The sequence below is a fragment of the Cupressus sempervirens genome, chromosome 1 (genome assembly GCF_028749045.1).
Source record: "Cupressus sempervirens isolate cs-2001-9-10 chromosome 1, ASM2874904v1, whole genome shotgun sequence".
In the NCBI taxonomy this organism is placed as follows: domain Eukaryota; kingdom Viridiplantae; phylum Streptophyta; class Pinopsida; order Cupressales; family Cupressaceae; genus Cupressus; species Cupressus sempervirens.
The window spans coordinates 503,626,346-503,654,248 of NC_143118.1; the positions used below are offsets into that span (position 1 = coordinate 503,626,346).

Here is a 27,903-nt window from a genome sequence, read left to right on the forward strand (position 1 = left end):
ACTTAGTAGACCTTGATATGGTTTGTTTGGTCCATGTGTTTTGTATTTCTTCTTGTTTGAATAAAGTTTTACCCCTCTTTTATTTAAGACTGTCTAATTAATCATATATCTCACAAGCGACTAGTTGATTGATATAAATCATAAGCTAGTTTTGGTACAAGTTTGGGAATGTTAGTTCGGAAAAAATTAAATTAACCCACACTTTTGGTGACCAAGCAAAAGAGGGGGCCAAGGCTTTACCCCTTTTTTGCTTTCACTCTGAACAAGGGAGTTACCTACCAATTTGGGTTTCTTTAGGGGGGGGACTCCCTTATATCCTCATCAACATCAATATCCCTACCATCATCCCCTGACTCCTCACAACTCATCCCATCTTCTTCAAACATAGAAATGGAAAAGGTCTATTGTTCAACAGAGGAAGCTTGAAAATGCTCATAAATAAGCAGCATAAGGCTCTCATAGAGAGCCATGTTATCCCTATAATTGTCAATGCTATCATTACTCGACAAAATCAAGTAGAAGAGGAAAGAGACATTCACCTCATACCTGAAATGGTTAAGAAGCACAAAATGATAGCCATAAACCCTACTGACCTTCCATCAAGAGTGAAGTATTGCATAACCTCCGTGAGCACTTGCCTTCGCACCAATCTAATTTTCTTAGGCACATAATAGGCCTTTTTCACCTTCACAAGCTTCTTTTTCTCAACATCCTCCTTAGGGATATTCATAATTGTCAAATCAAAAAGCTTTCTATCTCTGTAAATGTTAAAATACTCCATAGGAAGACTTGTAATCTCCACAATAACACCAACATCAACATCAACATCAACTGACCTCCCGAAAAGGTCAACTTTACCATCCCTCCAATCATCGGTGAAGATTTTTGTCATAGATGGGTTCTTGCCATGTAATCTCTTCAAATACTTTGTGACATCTCCAATTTGTAGAGTATGCCACACCATGGAATTGGCTTTCTATTCATTATTACAGGAAATCAGCTCCACTCGTTTCTTATCACCTTCTATTTTTCTCTCAAACAAGTTCTAGGCTCTTAAGATGGGTAACAAAACAAACACAAAAAGTGAAAGATCCCTGATGGATCTCTTTTGCTGATCTGCTGTAATTTTATATTTTTAAATTTGTTTTCCTTGTTTATTAAAATTTTCTTGCAGAACTAGACAAAAGTTGCACAAGGGTTTGATTGTTATTGTTTCATATTTTTGATGATTTTTCAATAAGTAATAACAGAAGTACAATAACATGAACCAGTTCTGAAAATGTATTCCAAATACATTTAAAGCAAATTCATTTCAAGTAGTTTTTTTGAATATACACCTAATATGTAACTAGAGGAAGATTTACAATAATATCCAGATGATTACAACCAAGAATAAAGCCAACTTGAAGGTGTGAAGGTGAAATATGTGCCCAGAAGGAAGCTACGGCCATAATCTAGCTCTCAAATGTTGTACATGGAAAAGTAGATGGCTGCTAGGTGCGGCCGTACAACTACAAAGTGCCCACACGTGGGTAAAATACCTAAACCCCAACTAAAACTCTGACTCAGTACTGCGTTCCCCAGAAGAAACATTGCATAATCTCCAAGATGCTTCTAATTGCAAGAATACAGACCACTGTTTTGGGGGCTACGTCCCAAACAGGCAAAGCAAGTGGATTTGGTGTCCCAAATGCTGAAAGCTCAATTAGAGCCCAAAACACAAATCCAAGATGTAATATGTTAGTAATGCCTTCGAACTTTGTCTTTACCTCCTTATAACCCACCAAACTTAGCTCGAACCCTAAAAGTGTCTCCATGTGGCGTTGGGTTATAAAATAATATATTTCTCATATTTAAAGTGGTCAAGTATCCAAAAAATGACCTTTTTCCCAATAGAAAGAAATCTGTTCATCAAAATGCTCTAAGTCAAAAGAGAAATATTTTAAAAAATTCAAGACCTTTCCAATGAGCTATTACATCAAGGGATATTCACTGAGATGAGACCAAAAAGCCCCTTATTACCCCACAATGGCTATAACTTAGCCTTATTTCAATTATTAAAATGCTAACTTAGGAGAATATTTAAATATATTAAAATATTTCCCAAATAGAAAATTGATAGCCAAAACACCTCTGCAAGGTGAAACTGAACTCGTCACCTCCTATGACTTATGCCGGATAATCTAAAATAACTGATTGTCTCATCCCTTAAAATTAGGGATACTCCTAAAAAGTAGGAATGTCTTCGAATCTCCCAAAACTGAAACCATAGAATGATCTCATAGAGACTCAAGAATGTAACCCATCTCCACCTCCTAAAATGTAGGAAAATCCTCCTACAATTAAGGAACTGCTCTCAACTGCTCTCCTACTATCTGAAACTACAGATCCGAACACTGTATACCCTGACTGAGTCTGTAAACACCACTACCAGCCTACGAGACTCTAATGATAGGCCAACTCTATCATCTTTGATGTCCACTCTAGAAAGGGACATGAAAATCCTCCCTTTCCCGAGATTGCTTGTCCACAAGCAATGAACAAACTCCTATTGCGCCACTCTGATATACACTCCTGGGTGTGTGATATGAAGCAACACATCAAGGATCACCCAATGAAATGCACTGCATAGGATAATACTAGGATCCCACACTGGATGAGAGTGTTCCCACAACCAAGGTGGTAACATATTGGAATCCTTGTGAGAGAAGGCGTCAAACAAAAAAACATTCGAATTCCAATACCATCTAAACTAGCACCCATCCATCAGGTATAAACAGGGATAACTGGAAACCTCTATCATGCCATATCTCTCTGCAATCACTGTGATACCACCACGAAAGTAATAATTGTCCAAAGCATCATGTTTGCTAATACCCACATCATCTTGTAACCATGATCCCGGATGAAATCTCTATGATATATATGTGATAGCCCATGTTGGAAACTGCTTGACATAATGTTGGATCGTTTGCTGGTCCCACCAACCAATCCTCCCAAACTGCTAAGTCAAGTGCCTATAGTCAATAACTCTATCCTCTTAAGATGAGAGCGAACTATCACAATATGGATAGTATAAGTCCTACTTCAATATCCCCATAGCCTTATGAAGAGCATGGAAATCTGCCATGGAAAATCCTCCACTATCCTGCTCATCAGACGTAAGAGCACTCCAACTGGGTGTAGATAACATTTTTCGAGTGACATCAAAGTGCTCAACCACTATGTCTACCCTCCTGTCATCAACCCTAAGTTGTCTAATCATGCGATGAGGAGTCTGAAAATGATAGTTCTCAGGCATGTGTACTACCTCTGAATCTGTGCTATGGTAGAATATTGTGTCGAAGTCATGTACATCGCTGTAAGGAGTATCCAATATGCATTTACTAATGCATGTATCCTCATTTATAGTATTGTAACTTTGTACCTCTGAGATCACCTCCTCTGTCAATGATGAAACTAGTGTCACCACACTAAGCTCCCCATGTGTCTGCACATACAACCGAATCATGATCTTGGGATTCAGTGTCACTATGAGTACACACTACTCTGATTTCTAGGGTATGGTCTAAGAAATCAGACTCATCATGACATGAAGTCTCATCACCTAATGCCTCTAAAATACCTATGTCCAGATTACTCTCTTGTGCAAACTCACCAAAATAATCCTGACCCTCTATATTACTTGTTGTTCCATCTAAATCAACATTGGCCTCTTCCGTTGGAAGAAATAAAGATCTAATGGATGATTCCCTTTGTTTCCTTGCATCATCTATCTAACTATGGCATTCTTTGACTCTTTGGAGACATTGTCTTGCTTGGGCAGAAAATATCTTTGCTTGCATAGCTTTATCTAACCAATATTTATTCAACCTTTGACAATGTTTTATGTCATCTATCCCAAAGTACACAAAATCAGGCTTATGTGACTTGTACCATTCCCATCATCACATCCCATGCTTGCACAATGTGTACCCTCAAATATAGAATACAAATCATTGTTCTCTTTTTGACCAAAGGATGCCACATCTTGAGGTAACGAAGTTGTGTCACTGCTGTTATGAACTTCAGAATTATTATGATGTGTTCTAGTTATATTTTTGACCCCTTTAAGTGTATTATCATAGAAAGCCTCATGGCCACCACTTGCATACGGGCCTTCATGGCTATTCAGTTGTGTCACTGCTGTTGTGAACTTCAGAATTATTATGATGTGTTCTAGTTATATTTTTGACCCCTTTAAGTGTATTATCATAGAAAGCCTCATGGCCACCACTTGCATACGGGCCTTCATGGCTATTCCCAAGTGAAAGAGTTACCATATTACAAGAAGGAGGGTGTAAGCTATCGCTGCCCCAAATCAGAGTTGTGGGAGCCTCGTCCATGCTTCCATTCCAATTATCATACAACACCCCATCTTGATTCTTCACATGCTTAGATAGAAGTGGCTCAAAAAATTCTTCAACTTGGCTTCTATGAGATTCAAAATTAGACTTCCTACATACTGAACTTGTCATCCCATTCTTAAGTTGAATACCATCATCAACATCATTACCTCCATTTGAAATAAATGTTACCTCATGATTTGAACTGCTGTTGCAAATTTCAGAATAGGCCTCACACCTTGGTGTCACATTTCCAACATCTCTAATGGTTTGTCCCTTAATTGTAATCTCTTCCAATTTCTGACCAATGGTTTCTTTATTATCATTTAATATTTCTTTCTATTTTTGCTGCTAAAAGGAGCTTGTAGATACCCAGTTATCATCTGCTTTAGGTACACCCATAAATTCTGCAAAAGAAAGGAGATTGCGTATCTCCTTAGGAAGAGAACAATATTGATGTTAGCTACTCATAACTGCAACATTGAATGTCTTGGCAAGAGGCATCTTACTTGTGCTTGTTAACAAAGATGAAACCTTAGAGCACCCATTTTTATTTCTAGCCATGGTATTGGCCTATAACTGAACTGATTTATTTTCCGACAGGCTAGCAGGTTCTAATGGTTGTAATGAGACTCTAATGATAGGCCAACTCTATCGTCTCTGATGTCCACTCTAGAATGGACTCTTTTGTAAAAGTTGAGGAAAGAATATTGGTAACACCCCTTACAAAATCTCTCAACTTCTTGCTTACCTTGAGTTGATGCAAGGAATGGTGAGATGGGGGAGCCTTCCCTTTAAGGTAAGAGAGGTTCTGTCTCACACACTGTGGCTGGTCATCCTATTTTAAGACTGGATTTTATGCAAAACTATTGGTTGCAAAATATCTATCCAACGAGGTGTTCTACGCTAGTGAAAAATAATAAATATATTCGATATTCAACAAACATATTCGACAAGCATTCTATAAGAAAAATAACATTTGTACGGAGGGATAAGGAGCTTAAATATGACACTGTAATATTAAATTCAAATATTATATTTTAATGATTAATAAAAGCCTTTTTTGCTTTTTGTTTATTTCAAAGGCATGGATAATTAAATTGTAGTTGATTTGTCCTTTGTAATCATTTTTAAAATTCCATAAACAATTTATGTCAGATAAGTGGATGAGGTCATCTATGGCTTTTTAAACTCAATCATTCTAGATATTGTGAAATATTTAATTGTTTCTGAATCTGTCTAGTTTGTCTCCCTGACCTTAGGAGTTAAAGCACAATCTAAACTAATTTAGAATTGCATATATATATTTGATCCATCACGTCTTGATCATCAAAGTGTTTATAGTTCATGTGCATAGAAAATTATAAAGTTGTACGTTATAATCTTCATTGTAGTTGATTCTATTGCCCGAATAAGATAAAGCACTGGTGTTTTCATCACTGAAGTATTCGATTTATATTTGAAGTCAGAAAATCTATAAGTTCCTTCTTACAAACCTCAAACCCATTGTTAAAAACCTCATACAAAAATATTCATTTCAAACTATCACATAACTCCATATTAATCAAATTCAAGGATTTTGCCAATTGAAGAACTCTCCAAAGCTTCGCCTTTAGAAAAGCTCTAAACCAAGTGATCAGGTTCGAGTAGAAGGTCTACTCGCCTAGGTGTAGCGGAGCCTGAAGTGCAGGGGAATCAAGGTGATTCTCATTCGTTTGCCAGAACTGATTACAGAATCCTATTGGAGAAGTGACAAGCTCTTGGATTTTCAATCTATGGTTTTGGGCATCAACAGATTGGCGACTCCGCTGGGAAGAGTTGCTCACAATAGGTGTTGTAAAGTTATCCCGAATTTCAGATTTTGTAGAACTAAATTAGTAAGTAATTCTATCAGTTTGTTTGGAAGCGTACTCTATTGAAAGTAAGAACCCGAAAGATCAACAAATCAATACATTCCTTGAAAGATGCAGTGACTCTATTCAATAAAATTTTTAGTTGGTAGCTCTGTTGAAAAGGAGAAGACTTAGAAGGAGATGGTGGATAGTTTTTCAAATGTATCCATCATTTCAAAGAAAGCCTTTTATTCCAGATGGCATCTGGCCATTGGATTTCAACAATTTTGATTATGAACGTAGCAAGTTATCCCAAAGGCTTTCACAACTTGAACCAAAGTTCCATGGAGAATGGGACGACTCGGCAATTTGGCATTTGGATGCATTTTATACATTCATAAAGGACAATGAGGTTTGCCCAAAAGGATCAGGTGATGAAGCCGTTTGTCAGAACATTGAAGGACAATGCGAGAGAGGTGTATGAATGATTACCCACACAATGTATCTCGTCTTGGGAAGAGTTTGAATAATGATTCTTATATGAATTTCATGATGTAGGCGAGGAGGATAATATGTGTTATGAACCAGATGAAGACTGAAATTACAACATGGAAGAGGATCTTAACATATCTCTACTTGATGCCTTTTCCAATTGGAAAGATTTGAAGGGGAGTCATTAGCGCATTTGTACATGAGGATGACAAACATTTATCATGAGATACCATCAAACATCAAGCCTCCATATGTGGAATTTATAAGCAATTTTTTTGAGTTAAGAGTCTTGCCAAGTGACCACGATTTGAAGCTTCTTTCTAAGATATTGGAAGAAGGTCGTACCAAAGTGAAACAAACACATAAGGTGTTCCTGATTTGAACGGGGAAGAAGTTTCGGGCCAAGTTGAGACTTATGCGATGATAGATGGCGAATGTAAATATGAAGAAGAGGATTCTCTCAGCGTGGAAGAAATTTCAGCTTTGTTAGATATGGAATATTCAAAACATGTGGACAAAATAACTCAATTTTTCTCTCAACCCACAATGGTGAACAGGTTGATGGATCAACACATACTCAGGAGGTACGAGATGAAGGAGATTGTAATTCACAAGAATTATATAGTGAAGATGAAATAGAAATGCATGTAACATATGAATAGGAGGAACTTTCAGATGAAAGCTTTCATGAAGTTCATCAGCATCATGATGAAGAGAGCAGTCCTGATTGGGAAGTTGATGAAACTCATGATATGCATTCAGAAGGTGAGGTGTCTTTTAGTTCATCCTATGAGCAAGAGTTGTTTAATGAGATGAAGTCAGATATGTATGGCTTTGAAAATTTCCAAAGTATCCTAGCTCATCAAACTCTTGATGAAAGAAAAACAATAGTTCTTGAATTTGAGTTATTTTCAAATCCTTTTCATGTAAAGAAACAACATCATGAAGAGGGCTCAGATTGTGTGCAAATAGATATCCAAGTAGAAGAACTTAATCCAACTATTTGTAGGGCTGATGAAATGCATAAGAATCGTTCATCCAGCAAAGAACATAGTGTACCTATTGCTTTCTCAAAGGCTGAACACAAGATAGATATCAAAGACTTCATTTATGAAGTGGAACCAATTAGTATTATCAATGAAGATGGTTCACCTAATACAAGTTTGAGATGTGGGCAGCAGATTGAAATGTTGAAGGGAAAGGACACCATAATTAGGAGGAAGGAGTTGCTACATGATTAGAATTAGGTGTTTGATAGAGGAAATAATCAATGTTCATTTTTGGGGGCTTGGGGCCACCCAAGTTTCACCTTGCATCATGTGAAGCATAGATGCTCGGTCTACTCCTCTAGAGATGGTTGGAATCTCATTATATGCCCACAAGGAGCATATGTCCCCAATAAGAGCCACTGATGGAACTCTAAATTTTGGAAAATTTAGAGTCCCAGGCACCATGGCAGAGGGAGAATCTTTAGATCTTACCCACTACTTATATTCAAACAATATGTTTCAAAATGCTAGAAGGAGCTGCATAGCTGAAACTTCTTTGACTATAGATGGAATATACATGTTTGAAATTATATAAGCAATGATGTGTGTGAAGATAGTAAGCTAGCAATAATATAATACCACATCATGCAATACACAAAGATATAATTAGGATCACAAGTTTTCTCAGGTATGGTGCCGTGTTTGGGGATGTGCAGATCTATGAGGATCTATTGTATTGCTCCAGTATATTGTAGCATCAAATGTCAAAGAATGATAACACAACAAGCGCATCAAAGCATAGTTGATGAAAAGATTCAAAGGAAGTTACACAAACTCAGAAAAAAGATATGAAGTTTGAGGGTATCAGATTTTCATGCAAAGAAACAAAAAGATAGTGGAACTCTAGATTATACCATATAACAAAGTCTATATACCATATAACGAAGTCTAGAATAACTTATAACCTGCAATAAGTCTAAGAATTTTGCATTCCATCATAGAAGAAGTTATCGGTAGTGTTCATAATCCAAGGTTCAATGAATCAAAATTATATGATGTCGTCTTTGTACAATCAAATGGTAAACATTTAGATTCCCATCAGTAGCCTTCAAATAGAAAATGATATGATGAAAGTATCTTTCATGCTGTGATGGATTCAGTTTCTTATGCACATGATTAGAAATGGAGCCGCTAAAGAAGATTTTGGATACTTGTAGTGATGCCAAGCAATCTCAGGCAATGATGGTGATCAATGGATCACTCCTAGCATAGGCGACAAACTTGAAGCCACGACATCTGTCAGAGATAACCATAATCCATGAAAACATAGTTATATTGGCCACTCTAATATATTCGCTCTGATAACTCTTTTAGAAGCAATAAGAATCACAAGCTCGGTGGAAAGTGAAAGGAGAAGTCAAAGTTTGAATGTCTATTGAGCAATATGAGAAAAGTTCGATACAAATGGTGTCGTGAGTCTCCATGTTAACATATAGGAACCAGCAAGCACATTCAGATTATGAAGACTTATCGCTTTCATTGGAAGTCACAAGCATTCCTCTCACCCACAATGGAAATATTGTGATGTCGTCCAAGAAAGGTTGAAGATACACACAGTAACGATATTGAAAGTGAACTATTAGGAAAGAGAAGGTCAAATGCATAGATGGATTCTCAAGAAAAACATGTATTGGGGGTCAACTATGCACACGGCCAAATAATTTTTGAAAAGAATTTACGGGAGCACTTAAGAGTATACTTAAGGAGTTTTATTCAAAAGACATTACGGCAACAATAGTTATAATTTAAAATAATGGCAAGGCCTGATAAATATATTTAACATGTTTAAATGCTTCCTAAAAGAAAACAATGAGATTAAGAAAATAATTTCAAAAGGGTGCAATGTTTGATGAAAAGAAACAATTTCTATTCCAAGTGGTCACACCCATACAAGGATAAGATATAAAAGGTGGTCTGCCATGGTGAAAAAGAAAAAAGAAATATTTGATATTGAACAAACATATTCGACAAGCATATTATAAGAAAACGGAGAACATTTGTATGGAGGGACAAGGAGCTTAAATATTACTTTGTAATATAAAATACAAATATTATATTTTAATGATTAATAAAAGCCTTCTTTGCTTTTTGTTTATTTAAAAGGCATGGAGAATTTAATTGCAATTAATTTGTCCTTTGTAATCATTTTTTAAATTCCATAAACAATTTATATTAGATAAGTGGACAAGGTCATCAATGGCATTTTAAACTCGATCATCGCAGATATTGTGAAATATTTAATTGTTTCCGAATCTGTGTCCAGTCTATCTCCCCAACCTTAGGAGTAAGTGTAATTTGGACTAGTTTAGAATTGCATATATATATGTGATCTGTTGTGTCTTAATCATTAAATTCTTTATAGTTCATGTGTATAGAATATTATAAAGTTGTACATTGTAATCTTCATTGTAGTTGACTTTGTTGCTGGAATAAGATAAAGCACTAGCCTTTTTATCATTGAAGTATTGGATTAATATTTGAAGTCAGAAAATCTATAACTTCCTTCTTACAAATCTCAAACTCATTATTAAAAAGTTCATACAAAAACATTCATGTCAAACCATCACATAACTCCATATTAATTGAGTTCAAGGGTTTTTCCTATTGAAGAACACTCCAAAGCTTAAATTTTCTATAGAAAAGCTCTGAACCAAGTGACCAAGTTCGAAGAGAAGGTCTTCCTGCCTAGGTGTAGTGGAGCCTGAAGTGCAGAGAAATCAAGGTGATTCTTGTTCGTTGGCTAGAGCTGATTGCGGAATCCTATCGGAGAAGTTGCAAACTCTTGGATTTCCAATTTGCAGTTTTTGGAACCAACATTGGGTCCAATATATTATTGGTTTGATGAAAAATAGATTTGTCGTTTGGTTTGACTCCAAACAAGGAGGACCAAGGCCATGATTTTGCTGATATACTTGTTGTTTTCCTTTAATCTGGTAACCGCTTGGTTTGACTCCAAAAAGGGAGCACCAAGGCCATGATTTTGCTGAAGTACCCTCTATTTTCCTTTAATCCTTTATCTGAGGCTCTTCACATGGCCCAACATTATCGCATGGGCCTTTGGGGTTTCCACCCACTTGTGGGACCCCATCTCCTGAATCTATACCTCCTCTCGGTCTTTACCTATCCTTACTCCTCCCTGACCATCATTTTACGCTCCCTCCTGCAAACAACCAGCACTCTAGATTTAACCTCTTGTGTGCTCACCATGTCCTAAGTTCTTGCTTAAGCTTTCCATTAGTTGTTTTCTAAACGGATCTTCTTTGACTCAAACCTTCTTTACACTTATATTATGTATTTTAACATATTTCTAATATAATAACCCCAACCGGTTATAACTTCATCAAACACCAAATTCTTTTATAATTCAGTTGTTTGACATTTTGTCAATCACTTTGCAAGCAAGCTCTGATACCACTGTAATAACCCAATTGACTCTCAAACAATTTGTGCTAAAGAATTGCTTTCTTTTTTTTTGTTCTTGAGGTTTTGAAATTTTGATACAACAATATAGCAGCAAACTAGAAGATTTTGCAATAATAATTTCAACTCAAATATTTAGATATTACATACGGAATATACAGCTGAAAAATTCCAGATTTCATTATCAACTTAGATACTGAGTATTTTCACAAAATACCAACAACCCAATTAATAAAATATCCCCAATTATCTAAATAAACAATACCCATAAAAATTAGAAGTTAAAATCCATGAAATTACAGGTAAGACATGCCTTGAAACCCTTTGAAATGAAGACTAACAACAACAAAGAATTCTTCGACAAACAAATGCAACTGCAGATTTGGAAAATATTGCTCCCAAAGTGTAGATAGAAAATAACACACAACAACAGATATAAATTGGTGCTCAACAAACTCCAAATTAACTAGCACACAATTTGATATAACAATTCTAGTGAATCCCTTCACAAATTCCAGAACAACCTCGAATAGCAAGAAAAATTAAACTTCTCCTTAGCAACAGTTAATATAGTAGGAGGAATGACAAATTGTATACCTTAGCACAATTTGCCAAGATATCTCAGAATTGAATCTACAATACAATAGCAAGCACAGAAAACTTCAGAACTTTAGAAGTGTCACAAAGACAACAAAGAAAGATAAGATAATCAAATAATTGGATACTTTTCTCATCAAATGTCCTCATATTTATAATCTCGAAATGACACTAGTTTCCCAAAAGAACTCCACTTAAGAGGCTTTCCCTAGAGAACATAAAAATATAATAAAATGCCATTAATATAATTTATTAATTGTTTTTGGCTCCAAAAATGACCTTTCCCATCATAACTTAATATTTTGATATGCAAGACCACTATTTTTTGTTCTCATGATTTAAAACTTTTCGTCCCGATCCCAACAAGGTATGATACTGAGGTAACCAACAAAACCAACAAAAATAACAACCTTAGCTTATTTAGATGAATAATAATAAAAATTCACCCATCTTGCAAAAACAACTAAAGAAGCATCAGAATCAAAATCCGACCACACTAAAGTGATCCTGATGATGAAAGACGATGAATGAACCTAATGGGGTGACTTACTATAAATAGAAACTTCCTCCAAGATTCTCGGAGCCCAAACCAGAAGCCTGGAATAAAACTCATAGCATCAGCCAACTCCTCTAACTCAACTGAGCTCATCGGAACCAACAGTTTGACTTATTATAAATGGTAAGTCCCTCAATTGGAGCCAAAACACAACATAGGCTACGGAAAAGCCTATAACCGCACAACTAAGACCCTCAAATCCCACTGTCATCTCACGAGAGTCGCAATGATGAATTGAACAAGCCAACTGCACGAACCCGCTAAAAATGGGGATATTACAGTCCTCCCTCCCTAAGATTGCTTGTCCCCAAGCAATCCTAGAGCAAAATGAACATCAGAGTTCACCTGGATCCCAAAGGTAGAACTGCATATTATCCCTAACATGTACAAGCAACGCCTATAGCACCAACACACAAATAACGAGTGTCAACATCAAAACCATCTGAAAATTGACCCTAGGTGCTGATGAAGGCAACAACTCATTGGAACTCAACCCAATAGAAATACCAACTCTGTCCACATTTGAGTTCCCATCAAATTGATACTCACACCCAACTGCACTGTGGAGATGGTAACAACCGTAGGTATTTGAATCACTAATACCAACTCCAACCCTTGTGAAAATGTCCTGGGTGTGTAGATACTACAAGGGGTCTAACTTGCAGCTGTCAATCCCATCTGCAAAAGATGGTGCTAACCCATCCCATAATTGATGGTATGAAACTGGAGCCAACCCACACTAACGTGAAACCAAGTCCTCTACCTGTGGGTCAAAAGCAAAATGATGAGCACTCCTCACAGTGTAATGCCAATGAAAACTCCTAATCTCTGTCAAGGGCTCATCATCATCAAATTGGGAATTAGAAGATGGCTCCAATTTCTAACTCCGACCTATTGGTCGGGCAAGATCCTGGGCAACCCTCTCAACAAACCCAAACTTAAAATCTCTATGGGGAAGCATAGTAGAAAAAGTCTCTACAAATTTTTCCCACCAACTTCTGAATAGCACAAGAGCTTCGGATGAGAGTACCCTGAGACACTGTATGAATCCTCCCCCTCATCCGAACTTTCCAATAGATACTCTGTGAAGGACTTTGTGCAGTAGAAATTATATGTGGAAGCATCAACCTGCTCCCCTGTGACCCACAACTGATCCCTCTGAAGATGTGTCACTGCTAACTGTCCAATGGTACTAGCTATCTAAAATGAAGAAATATATTCTCTTCCGATAAAAGGAAGCAAATCACCATGAGAACTCGTCTCAACTGATGCTCTCACCTTCTTTGTACCTACTGCACCCATATGCTAGATGAATGTCTCGGCCACATTATCGCATCCATTATCTCCAACCATAGAAGCAAACTCACCACTAACCACAATATGCAACTGCACTAGATATGGGGATAGTGTGGTCCGAACATGCTCCAACTCCACAGTGACCTCATCCAATTGTGACTATGACTCCTGAAGAGCCAACTCAGTACACTAAAGAGAGTCCATAGTCACTTCAAGCTCTTGGGTGAGCTCAACCACCTCCTCCTCTTTCCCTAACAAAATTTCATAACTGGTACTACCCCACTCGAAAAGGTAATCCCTGTCAACAACTAACTGAGAGTAACTATGCTTTAAGATCCTAACAACCTCTCAAAGTGCATGAACCTCTACTAGGGAAAGACTACTAGCATCGTGCTCAACTAACACAGGAGCACCCCAACCAGATATAGCTAACATTTGAAAAATAGCATCATAATGCTCAAGAGTTGAAGAAATGTCACTATCACTCACCTTCAGCTTGTTTACCGTACAGGTAAAGAAGTCAACACATACAGACAATAATAGCAGAATAGCAGAATTATATTCGCAATAGTAGATGAATGATGATTTACAATGATCCCGGACGGGATATAAATACTACTGCCGAACCTTCTCGAAGGAGTCCGTCGGCCACAATTATTCTATCCGTTACAAACTATTTACCGCCGGACCGTCGGCTACAGAAACATCGCCGGACCGTCGGCTACAGAATACAAAATACCGCCGGACCGTCGGCTACAGAAACATCGCCAGACCCATCCAGTCGGCTAACACAGCTGACAAGTCACATGATGCCTCTGTAACCATTGACTCCTATGCAAGCTCCTTGTCTCACTAACTACATTGTGATAGGAAACCGAATCAGAACTACCCACCACAAGATCACTCGTTGCATGTGTGCTATTGACCTCGCACAACTCTGCATCCGAGATACAACAACTATTTACCTCAATGAACTCCTCATTATAAGAAATGGGAGCCCTCACAATATCAATATCCTTGCATGTCTCAACTTCCACCTCAAAAGATAGGTCCTGTAAACACTGATCCTAGGACCATCCAAAACCTCCTCGGAGTTATCAGTTGATACCTGGCAAGGGCTATCATACCCGTTGCAGCTCATAGCATCATCAAATGTATCATCAGATGTGTCCATACTATCTGCATCCACATCTTCTAATAAAGCCTCAATTGCTGACACTACACACGACTCAATGTCAATTTGTGAATCAATAACGCTAGAGCATGAACCCACATCTATTGACTCCATTGTAACACAAAAATCACCTACATCATAGCTGGGTGATTCCATACATGCATCGGTCCTACTTGAGGAAGCAACTGCCTCCTATACTGGAGAAACACTATGGTAACTCACATACAAATCTCCAATAATAATCCCCTCCTCAAGAGAGCCAAAAGTGTTCATAGTAACAACTACATCAACTGTCTCTACACTAACTGCAACAACTCTGGGAGCCTCAACCTGCTGAACCTCAATGCCGCTATCCACCAAGAGTACTAACACATCTATTGATCTTTGTGAAATGAGTCCGTCAACACTTTAACTAGGACTAGTAGGTGCCATACTAAATACAGGTACATCTGCATCATGGACACTTGTCAGGGAAAACTCAAGCTTCCTTCCCTACAATCTCAATCTCAGCCTTCTAAAGGCGGAAACCATATACCTCACTACCCTCTGAACTGTCTCTGGATCCGACAAGTTCTCCACCAACCTCTGTTGAGCTTAAGTTTCTCCATACTCTCCTGCAAAGCATTCATTTTAGCACTAACTTCCTCATTACTCCACCAACTTCTAGAACTCTCTTTCCTCTATGTCTGTCCATGGCTAGAAAATGCTAGAGTACTGGTCACTCCAAATGCAACAAAAAATCTGAAAATAAAATAACTTTCCTACCCCACAGGATGACAGGAAACTGCTCTAATACCACTGTAACAACCTCAATCGGTTATAACTTCATCAAACACCAAATTCTTTTATGATTCAATTGTTTGACATTTCATCAAACACTTTGCAAGCAAGCTTTGATACTATTGTGATAACCCAACTGGCTCTCAAACAATTTGTGCTGAAGAATTGCTTTATTTTTTTATTTTTTGTTCTTTGGGTTTTGCAATTTTGATACAACAATATAGTAACAAACTATAAGATTTTGCAATAATAATTTCAACTCAAATATTTAGATATTACACAAGGAATATATAGTTGAAAAATTCTAGATTTCACTAGCAAGTTAGATACTAAGTATTTTCACAAAATACCAACAACCCAGTTGATAAAATATCCCCAATTATCTAAAACAACAATACCCATAAAAAGTAGAAGTTACAATCCATGAACTTATAGGTAAGACATGCCTTGAAACCCTCTGAAATGAAGACTAGCAACAACAAAGAATTCTTTGACAAACAAATGCAACTGCAGATTTGGAAAATGTTGCTCTCAAAGTGTAGATAGAAAGTAACACCCAACAACAAATATAAATTGGCACTCAACCAACTCCAAATTAACCAAAACATAATTTGATATAACAATTCGTGAATTCCTTCACAAATTCCAAAACAATCTCCAACAACAAGAAAAATTAAACTTCTCCTTAGCAACAGTTAATACATCAGGAGAAATGACAAATCGTATACCTTAGCACAATTTGCCAAGCAATCTCAGAATTGAATCTTCAATACTTCAGCTATAGATCCCAAACTCTTATACTTTAGCAAGGGCACAAAATTTCAGAATTTCAGAAGTGCCACAAAAACAACAAAGAAAGATAAGATAATCAAATAATTGGATGCTTTTTTCATCAAATGTCCTCATAATTATAATCTCCAAATGGCACTAGTTTCCAAAAGAACTCCACTTAAGAAGATTTTTCTACACAACATAAAAACATAATAAAGTGCTATTAATATAATTTATTAATTACTTTTGGCTCCAAAAATGACCTTTTCCACCATAACTTAATATTTTGATATGCAAGGCCAGTGTTTCTTGTTCCCACGATTTAAATTTTTTTGTCCCGGTTCCAATGAGGTATGATACTGAGGTGATTGATCAACAAAACCAACAAAAATAGAAACCTCAACTTATTTAGATAAATAATAATAATAACTCATTCGTTTTGCGAAAACAACTGAAGAAGCATCAAAATTGAAATCTGACAACACTAAAGTGATCTTGATGATGAAAGACAATGAATGAACCTGATAGGGTGACTTATTATAAATAGATGCTCCCTCCAAGATTTTTGGAGCCCAAATCAGAAGCCCAAAATAAAAACTGGGAGGATCACCCAACTCCTTTAACTCAACTGAGCTCATCGGAACCAATAGTTTGACTTAATATAAATAGTAAGTCCCTCAATTGGAGCCAAAACACAACATAGGTTGTTGAAAAGCCTAGAATCCCACAACTGAGACCCTCAATCCCACTGTTAGCTCATGAGGGTTGCAATGGTGAACTGACCAAGCCAATTGTAGGAACCTGATAAAAATGGGGTCATTACATCTAAATTCTTATTTTTTGGAAACATAGATCTAGTTTGACATATATGTATATCCAAAATATGTAGTTCTCTATAGAAAGATGCATTAATTTATAGCTGATGGAAATTAGAAATTTGTTCTACACATTTAGTATATTTTTTGACTTTTTGAATAATATTTTTATAGGTACTATATTTTTAAGTATTTGATAATTTTTCCAGTTATTGTTGAGTTTTTCTGAGCCCAAAGTTCTTTAAATTTTTGTGCTTGTGAACTCATTGCCAAGTCTAAGTTTTTCAGCAATTTGAATTATAAATAAAATTGGTCAAACCCTTATGCTTGAATTTAACAAACTATTTTATTGAAATCTGTATTGTTGGTGTGTTTTCATCGACAAATCTTTGACATTTGGCTATACAATCTGATTCCTTCTTTCTTATGATTCTTAAATAAAATTGAGAAATCAAATTCTATCTTAGTATAGTTTACTAAGTTGAATCTAGAGAGTAAGATTTGATTTTGATGTTAGAAGAAAATAAAAATACATATTGTTATTTTCCTTGTAACATGTTCTCATTTTTTAATGTCATTTGATCTGAACATTTGATATCTTGTATGCAGAATGTTCTACATTGGCATATTGTAGATAAACAATCATTTCCTTTAGAGATTCCATCTCTTCCAAATTTATGGAATGGTGCTTATAGCTTTACAGAGCGGTACACAATGGAGGATGCGAGGGAAATAGTTAGGTAAGAGCTTAAAGTGATACATTCACCTAAATGTAAATATGATACAAGATATTAGAAATTAAAGTGACGACTTCCAATAAAATCCCACAGATATGCTCAGATGAGAGGGATCAATGTATTAGCAGAAATTGATGTTCCTGGACATGCTGCTTCTTGGTATGCTTTCATAATATTCTTTCTCATTATAAATCTTTAGATATTTGCTCCATTGATTTTTGTAGACCATAGTTCAAATGATTGAAATATTCTAATTTAGCTACTTATTATAGTTTTATAAATCATGTTAAATGAGTGCTATATGTAGAGGCATAATTTATGTCTATGTATTGAATAATAGTTTTTGCTAATATGTTCAATGGTAGAAGACAAGAATCGAAATTGGGCCTAGAGTTGGTGTAGACGGTAGTTTTATACGTTAGCTAAAATTTATCTTATATTGTCTTCCAATACTTACTTGGTCATTGTCCATTTTCTGATAAGTCAATGATTAATGTCTTAGTAATGGAAATGAGTTTATTTCATGTTATTTGGCAGTAAATTGTTTTATTATTTTTGTTGTTTTCTTTATTCATTTATAATTCTAATTGTTTCTAGCATACTTTTTTTCCGGATTAACTTTGAAAACAAGACTATTTAGTATGCATTAACCTTTTGGCATACAAGAGCATGGAAACACATTGTTCTGCCCATACTTGTATGGATTGGAGTTTCCAAACTAGCCGAGACTCGCTTTGATTCTGTGAGTCATGAGCTGGGTGGTCTTGGGCAAGTTTCAGCGACCCAGACCTGGACTCGGATGATTCTGGGTTGTGACTCTCCAAGTCATGGTGAGTGATGAGTCAGAGTCTGTCTCACCAAGTCCCGATGATGGGACTCAGCTGGCAGACATAGTCTTCTTTGCAAAAAAAGAACATAAATAAAATGAATGTTTTAGCTTACTTTTTAAATTCTATTTCTGAAAGATTCCAACTCAATCCTGACCTGGTTTCTTCAGTTTAAGTGTATTGGCATTTTGTCAAGCATTTGTCACTGTGCTCTGATTTCCAAGTTTTAAGGCTTGGTTTGATGCTTGTTTAGGGGAGTTTTGACATATGCCAAATAGAGAAAACAAAAACAATAACTTGCATACAAATTAAACAAAAATTCTATACCAAATATTTCTTCATTATCATCAAAATTAATATTAATTACAAAATTTATCAGATTTGAAACAACTCCAAAACTCCCTAAATCACAAATGATCTACACAAAATTGTACCAAGGAAAAAGTTTTACCGATTAATTAATTTGTAAATTTTGGAAATGGATTGGTGACTGATCTGCATTCCAAAATACCCTGTTGGTTGTTCTTTGTGGCTGACATCAGCTACAGGAAAAGAAACACAGCTAACTGGGTTGTATGGTGGACTGAGCATTGATGAATGTGCTCTGAAAATAGTCCCCGATCAACTTTGACCTCTTCTTGCTCCAATGCTACTCCACATCAATCTAAAACAGTGATGATACCTCTTAATTTGTGATGCCAAATCTGCCTCTAGAGGTATGATATGCTAGGAGTTACAATGATGACCAAATAATGCCTCAAAGGGCTTGATATGCAATCCCTTCTCTTTCTTCAGCCTAAAGTCAAAACCCCTCACGAGAAAATTGTTGTTCAAGTGCTACAAACAATCAAAAGTGCATATAAAACTGAATATTATCAACAGTGGAGGAACATCCAAGCTTAAATGCTTGAGAGATCCTCCTTCTTAATGCTAAAACAGCTGGAAACTCAATCCTGATGTCTTCTTAGACCTGTAGGTTGAAATTATGCATTCTAGATGTGCAAAATGAGCTCCCAAAACACCTTTATATCCATCCCTATTTCTTTACTAATTTATTAAAAAGTGATAATAAAGTCACTTTTTATTATTTTGTTACAAAGTGAATATTGTATAAATTTATATTATTGTTTAATTATAATCCCAAACTAAGGAAATAATAATTATTTTGTCAGTTACTCATAAAATGCAAACTAGGGCTCAAAATGAAATTCCATCTGAAGTTGACTGATCCATGATACTGTTTGAACCCTACAGGCAAATGGAACCCTACTCCAAACAACCTAAACACTCACACAAAGTCCTAGAGTGAGTCCCCTTAGCAACCCGTTGGCCTACATGAATTGTAGTTATAGGCCAACCTCTTGATGACTCGAGAAATCTAATGAGGCGACATGATAGTCCTCTTCTCCTAGAGTTGCTTTCTTGCAAGCAATTGTAAAGGTGGGTGGTGTAGTATAGCCTCACATTCCCAAGTGACATCCTCTAAGGGTAAATCTGTCCATCGCACCGAGTATTCTCTTATAACTTTGCCCCTCAACTTCCACTCTCATGTCTAGAATCTCAACAAGTAACATAATAAATCTCCGCTCCTCATTTAATGGAGTTAACTTAGGTGAAGGTGTAATGTGCTTCCCCAAAGCTTTATTTAAGCACAACACATGGAACACATTAAATATCTTGCTCTCAAAAGGTAACTCAAGCTCTTGGGCTAACTCTCCACGGTCCCGAAAGTCTTGGCTTGAGTTTCTTGTACTCTACCTATAGGGCTAAAGGTGTAGGTTTTATGCCCCCCACCTCAAATGGTCTCTCTTTTCTATGGCAGTCTGCATACATCTTTTGCCGATTGTACATGTGCTGAATATTATCCATAAGTGCTTTAAGGATATCCTATAACATATCATGCACTCTAGGGGATCTAGTATCAACCAAGGCCAAATCCACAAATGAGAGAGCATCATAACCATACAAGGCTCTGAAGGGTGTCATGCTAATGGACATATGGTATGTGGTGTTATAGCATCAGTATTCCAAATAAAGCTAATGTACCCATGCTCTCTGCTACCCTAAGACAAAATTACATAGGTAACCCTTAAGCCACTTGTTAACAATCTTTGTATATCCTTCTATTTGAGGGTAGTAACTAATACTAGGTGTCCACTCTATACCAATCAATCGGAATAACTTTTGCCAAAATATTCTCATGAATCTACTATCTTGATCACTAATAATGGTCATGGGAAGCCCTTGTAATTTGAACACCTTTCAGAAAAATAACTCTACAATTTGTGAAAGAAGTGTGCATATTTTGTCAATCTATTAACAACCACAAATATATAGTGCCTCCCTCGGACATTCAGAAGCCTTGTAATAAAGTCCATATAAATAACTTCTGACTTTTTCGTAGGAATATACAATGGCTGTAGAAGTTTAGTTGGAAAGGTGTGGTCTAAGTTGTTTTGTTGACAAGGCACACACTCATGCACATATTGTGGGTTTCCGAAAGCACAAATTAGAAATCCAAGAGTTTTGCCAATTTTCTAATAGGATTGATTACTTAACCAATCTTGGCCAATGAATGGGAATAACCTTCTTAATCAATTCCTCTGTAGTTTAGGCTTCTCTAAACCTAGGTGGGAAAACTTTCACCTTAAACCTTAATCACTTGGTTGAAGGCTTTTCTAAGGTGAATTTAAAGCTTTATGAGTTCCCAAGGTGGCAAAAAATTCCTTGAGATCAATCAAAATGAAAGTTGTATGATTTCTTTAGAAGTACTTAATTGTGAACTTAATACTTTTGAAGGAAGTAATAATGTTTATGAATTATGAATATGTTTGACATAATAATGAACTTCAAAGCCTCAAATAATAACTCATTTTTATGAAATTATCTGCAGTCCAGTCCCTTATCCAACCTTGGGCAAATACAGTAAAGCTTTCTTCAGATTCTTACATGCAACCTTGAGATATAGTGCTATACCATCCACTACTATATGGAATGAAATTTCAATTTGCAATGTAGACTAGTTTAATTGAATTGAATTTCTTTGAGAAAACTGATTAGACAAAGTCATATAGACAAAAATTCATATGCAAACTTTGATAATAAAATATATGTACTGAAATCAATTTCTTCACCATATGTTAGTAGCAATTGATTTTGTAATGAATAATCACACGGGAACTAATCTGAACAAAGTACTTGAACTTACAATTTTCAAAGTGAACAGAGAAATAGAGTCTTTGCATTGATTTCAAAAAGAAGGTACAATAAGTCTGTGCTTCAGTTGCAACATTCTACCTATCATCAAAATAATTCCAAATCCGACTTAATAAATTTGTATGTATATCTTTTAAAATGGTCTTGGTACCCTTTCTTATAGAAAATGAAAGGGTACAAATAGGCTTCAGACCATTGTGTTGTTTCTTAACTAAAAATTAAATTGCAACTAATTCCCTTTATTACAATAAAATAGGTAATTGAAATAATAAACGAGTTGTTCAAATTTTGAATGTAATCTTTTGTCAACATTTTGGTGCTCATAAGCCACCACTTGTAGGTGAGTTGGTCTGTGCCTTGAGGTTTACTTCCTTGAGGTCACAGGTTCGAATCCCCTTCGTAGTGGAGAATGGTTGTGGGCCAGTTTCTCTTATGCGACTTTCGTGCCAAGTACTTGCTCCACTGGCTTGGGGTATAGGACTGGACTTTTCCCCCAAAGTTTTATAAGGGGAAGAATGGTGAGCGGGAGCGGGAGTGGTGCAGGTGTGGTGTGCGAGAAGAATGGATTCAAAATTTCGGGGGGAATGAGATAGAATCATTTGGATCGGGAGTGTAATCAGGGACAACAAGGGACAACTCTGAAAAGGGGAAGGATCCGATGATAGCAGGACTATGGAGGATCAGGTGGGGGTCCTAGGCTGGTTGCTGTTCCACCAAAAAATGGGCTAGTCTGTTTGGCATCAAATTGGCAGGCAAGTCCTCCTTTCCGTCGGTAAAGAATATTTCTTCGAATGATCAAGGTATGTTTACACTAGAAATCCCGAATCAAATCATTGATAGAAATATTTCTAGGATGGACTCGACCTTGGTAGGAAGGTTTTTAGGTGCTAGGCCCAACATTGAGGTAGATCGGGCCTTTATTCGAAGGAAATGAGCTTTAAAAGGCCAAGTGGACATTGTTGTGATGGCAAAAGGTTGCCTTTCCTTTGGTTTTTCTTGTGAAGAAGATAAACAAGAGATCCTTTGCAATAGTCCTTGGGTTGTGGCTAAACATACATTGATTCTACAGAAATGGGCTCCAAAGTTGTATTCTCTTGATGAATCTAGGATTCAAGCTCCAGCTTGGATTAGATTGATAGGGTTACAGCTGGAGTTTTGGGTGGAGGATGTGTTTCAAGGTATTGCTAATACCTTTGGTGAGCTCCTCTCTATGGATCTAGTCACAGTGTCGAGGAGAAGAATGACCTATGCCAGAATTTGTGTGGGAGTTCTTCAAGGTACGAATATGCCAGAGGCTATTTCTCTCAAATCTAAACTAGGTATATGGAAGTAGAAAATTGAGTATGAGACAATTCCCTTTGCTTTTTTTCATTGCAAAAAATCTAGGCATTGGACGAAAAGATGTCCATCTTTGAATGGAGCTCCCAAAAAGGTTTAAAAAATTTGGGTCCGCAAAGGATTGAATGATCAGAATGGAGCTGAGAAAAGTAGTTGCAAGGAAAGGAACACCCAAGAGGTTAGCGGTTTGGTGAAGGGAATCTTGGTGGTTGATGAATCTAAAAAAGTGGAAGTATATCAGTCAAAGGTGAATGCTGAAGGGGAGAATTAGGTAAGGGTGACACTGGATCACAGTAGTGAGGCTAAAATTCTAGCTCATGAAGGCAGAGCGATCAGTCCCAATAAAGGGAATGAAGAAGAAAGTGGGGAGTTCCATATCGATAACACTATTGAAGATGTTTTTGAATCATTTGATGAACCTTATTGTATCATCACGAGAAAGGAAACTCAATGTTTGGTTGAACCTCTTGTAGATGTTATTGCCCTAGAGAGTAATCAAAAAAGGGGGGATGTTGAGGAAATCTCTAAAGCTCTACAGGGGACAGTGGAGGACTCTCGTGTAGATTGGACACAAGTTGGGGGTAAAAGAATCACTAAATCTAAAAAGAAAAATGAGGTTGTTTCTTCCAAAAAGATTAAAGAGAATGTTTTGTTAAAAACTAGGAGTAATAAGAAAGGAGATATCCATAGCACACCTTTGGGAAAAGGCAGTAAAAAAGATGAGTTTAAGAGAAACAAGGCCAAGGACTGCTGTCTACCTATAACACCATTGGGTAAAGGTATTAAGGCAGGAGATGTTGGTCTATCTCCATCAGTAGGTAGACCATCTAATGTGCAGAGAAGAATTGAGACTAATAGAAGTATAGCAGATTGTAGTTAGAGGACTATCTTAGATTCTAAAAATTTCCATAAGAAATGAAGTTCATATCATGGAATATCAGAGGATTAAATAATCCTTACAAGCAAGATATTATGAAAAATATGATTAGGGATAATAAACTAGATATTGTACTAATTCAAGAAAGAAAAATGTTAAAGGATAAAGTGGAAGGTCTCTTGGTTTTTCAGGGAGGCAAGATTATTGGGAATGATTCTGATGGGGCCTCAGGTGGTATGGTGGTATACTGGAATGACAAATGTATTAATGAGGAACTTATCTCTTAGAATAGAAATATGATGAACATTAGATTTACCAATTCTAAGGATGGCTTTGTATGGGTGCTTACGAATGTTTATGCTCCCAATTCTAAATGGGGTAGAAAGGCACTATGGGAAGATATCACCACTCAGAGATAAAATTTTGTGTAGGAGAATTGGATCATTATGGGGGATTTTAATACTCCTTTGAAAGAAAATAAAAAGGTGAGAGGAAGTCATACTAACTTGGATAACTGATTGGATTTAATGGATTTTATTGACAATCATCTATTGCATGAGATGGATTTACATGGGATTGATTATGCTTGGACCAATAGAAGAACTTGAAAGGACCTCATTCAGGTCAGGTTGGATAGAGCTCTTATTAGTAGTGATTGGGTTTTTAAATATATATGCTCTCTTTCTGCTCAGGTGTGTATTGGTTCGGATCACTACCCCATTTTTCTTGTGGCTGATCTATTAACCTTTGAGAAGAATTATCCCTTTAGGTTTGAAAAAATGTGGACTCTCCGTCCAGGACTGGAAAATCTTGTTAAGGAATGGTGGAGCATTCGAGTGGAGGGTACTACCATGTTCAAAATTGCTAGTAAGTTGAAAAATGTTAGAAAGAATATCAAAAGATAGAATAAGGATACTTTTGGGAACATTTTTGAGAATAAAAAGGTGGTTTTGGAGGAGCTTAAAGAGATTTAGGATAGTATTTAGGTTGATTGATATGGGACTGTTTCTAGGGAAGAAGAGTGTGAAATTGACTAAGATACATGATATTATTACTAAGGAGGAGATTTTCTGGATGTAGCGATCTAGAAAAGTTTTTTTGAAGGAAGGGGATTTGGAATACTATGTACTTCCACATGACTACTTTGAAGCATAGGATGGCTAATAGGATTTCTAGACTCAATGCTAATGGGGGTACTACGGAGGATGAGGAGATTATAAAAGGGGAAGCCATGGATTTTTTCAATAATTTATTGCAAGGTGATCCCAATTTGGACAAGGAGAAGTAGAATGTTTCTGGACTGTATCCCAAACTGTATATCGGAGGATCAGAATAAATTCATCGCTTCTATTCCGTCTAATGAAGAAATTACCAAGGCTGTTTTTTCCTTTGATGGAGACAAGGCACTAGGGCCAGATGCATTTCCTTTCCTGTTCTTCCATAAGTATTGGTATATCATCCGTGAAGATGTTTGCAATGGGGTTAAGGAGTTCTTTGGTTCTAGGAAAATTCTCAAAGAATTGAACGGTACCTTCCTTGCTTTGATTCCAAAAAAGCTGGGTGCTATGAGCATGGACCAGTTTCGGCCAATCAGTCTTTGTAATTCTTTTTATAAAGTTATATCTAAAGTGCTAACTCTTAGAATTTTGTCACTTATCCCCAATTTGATATCTAGGTAGTAGAATGGTTTTGTTCCTAGTAGGCAGATCTTGGATTCTATTATCACAGTGCATGAAAACATTCACTCCCTCACCTTATCTAAGAATGAGGGGTTCCTCCTTAAACTTGATCTTTCCAAAGCTTATGACAGGGTGGACTGGGCTTTTTTGCAAAGAGGGATAGAAGCTTTTGGTTTTAATAAGAGATTTAGGGAACTGGTCCTGATGCTGGTTTCTTTTGCTACTTTCTCGGTGCTAGTGGATGGTTCGCCAACTCCTTTTTTTTCAAGCTTCTTGTAATGTTCCATGCTAGCAATGTAGTGTATAAAACTCGATAATCAAGTTGTTTGGTAATAATGTTTGTACATGTGTTCTTGAATGGGGTTCGTACGGTGTGGGAGGCTGCATAGAAAGTATGTTGTATAGTGGAGAAGGAAGGGATGTGTAGGTGGAGTACAAATGACTCCATACGATACGGATTGAAGACTGTACGATGGCAGGTGGAGGGATGTAGTACGGTGAGGTTGAGGGAAAGAGTGAAGGTATGGTGGAAACACTTTGGAGGCTGTACGGTGTGAAATAGGGAGGTTGTATGGAGTGAAGGTCTTTCACTTTTGAAATGGCGAACAATAGAGAACCCCAACAGGAATTTGTAGTACAGAGAAAATAATCCAAGTTGCATACCTAAAGACTACCTACAAGCCGTGCTTAAATACCCATTAGGAAAGATTTTCGAGGGTGTACAAAGATAGCCGACGGCTACACAAACTATGAAAACAAAATAAAAATGGGCCCGAGATATATTAAATCAATTGGCCTATTAACAATAGTTTGATAAATAATTTATTTTATAACAAGAAAATTATAGTCTTTTTGTCCCAATTTTTGCTTGTCCTCAAGCAAATGCAATGTCGGGTGCTGGAGAATGTGCTTGCCTTCCCACATTGCATCATCCAATGGCAAGTGTTTCCAACGTAACAAATATTCTTTAACCTTGTGGTTCTACAGAGTCTTCTCACATACTTCGAGGATCTCGGTTGGTTCCACTATGAGATTTCTTTCTTCATTGAGTGGTGGAAGGTCTGTGGCTACCGTGATGTTTTTCCCTACGGCCTTCTTCAGGCATGAAACATGAAAGACGTTATGAATACGGCTTCCCTCCGAAAGTTTCAGCTCGTAAGACAACTTCACCAATCTGACAGACTATGTGATAAGGGCCATGAAATCGTGGCTTCAATTTTTTTTCCCTTTTCCTTCAATGAGGATTGTCAATATGGCTGGAGCTTGAGATAAACCAAGTCCCCTATTTTGAAACTCCTCTCTATTCTGTGTTTGTCGGTGTACATCTTTTGTTGATTTTGTGCCTATTGTAAGTTTTCCTTTAGGTATCGTAGGATGTCTTGTCCCTCTTGAAGCCAATTCCTCGCCCTTGGTGTGTGACTGTCTCCCAACACTGTGTCGATGAAGGAGAGGGTTTCATACCCGTATAGTGCTTTGAATGGTGTCATCTCGATGGACATGTGATATGTGGTATTGTAACAATATTCTCCTAGATGTATCCACTTGACCCATGCTCGTTGTTGTGTTGAAACATAGTTTTGAAGGTAACCTTCGAGCCACTTGTTCACAATCTTCGTTTGTCCATTTGTCTGAGGGTGGTAACTAGTACTTGGTGACAATTTTGTCCCTGCTAATTGAAATAGTTCTGTCCAGAAGATATTGATGAGTTGCCCATCGTGATCACTGACAATGTTTTGGGGTAACCCGTGCAGACGAAAGGCTTTTCTAAAAAATAGATTGACAACTTGTGCGACCTGAAAATTTGAGGGGATGGCAAAGAAATGTGCGTATTTTGTCAATCTATCAACCAACACAAAAATAAAATCCTTTCCATTTACCTTGGGAAGCCCCGTTATGAAATTCATCAAGATACTTTCCCACTTATGTTCTGGAATTCACAAAGGTTGCAGTAACTAGACAGGTAGTATGTTTGGATTTGTTCTGCTGGCAGACGCACACTCTCTTACATATTACAACATGTCCCCTTTAAGTCCTTTCCATGAAAACCTCTCTTGAAGATTTT

General features: G+C 36.8%; 1 protein-coding gene across 4 annotated transcripts in view; it reads left to right on the forward strand.

Moving 5' to 3' along the window:
• Positions 1 to 27,903, forward strand: part of HEXO3 (beta-hexosaminidase 3) — a 296,756-nt gene that overhangs the window by 46,975 nt on the left and 221,878 nt on the right. For 3 of the 4 annotated variants that reach the window (XM_089829123.1, XM_089829130.1, XM_089829136.1), the window contains 2 exons: positions 17,777 to 17,907; positions 17,998 to 18,063. In XM_089829123.1, coding sequence (XP_089685249.1) covers positions 17,777 to 17,907; positions 17,998 to 18,063 — 197 coding nt within the window. The remainder of the gene's footprint in view (positions 1 to 17,776; positions 17,908 to 17,997; positions 18,064 to 27,903) is intronic. The other variant, XM_089829126.1, reaches the window with a different exon arrangement.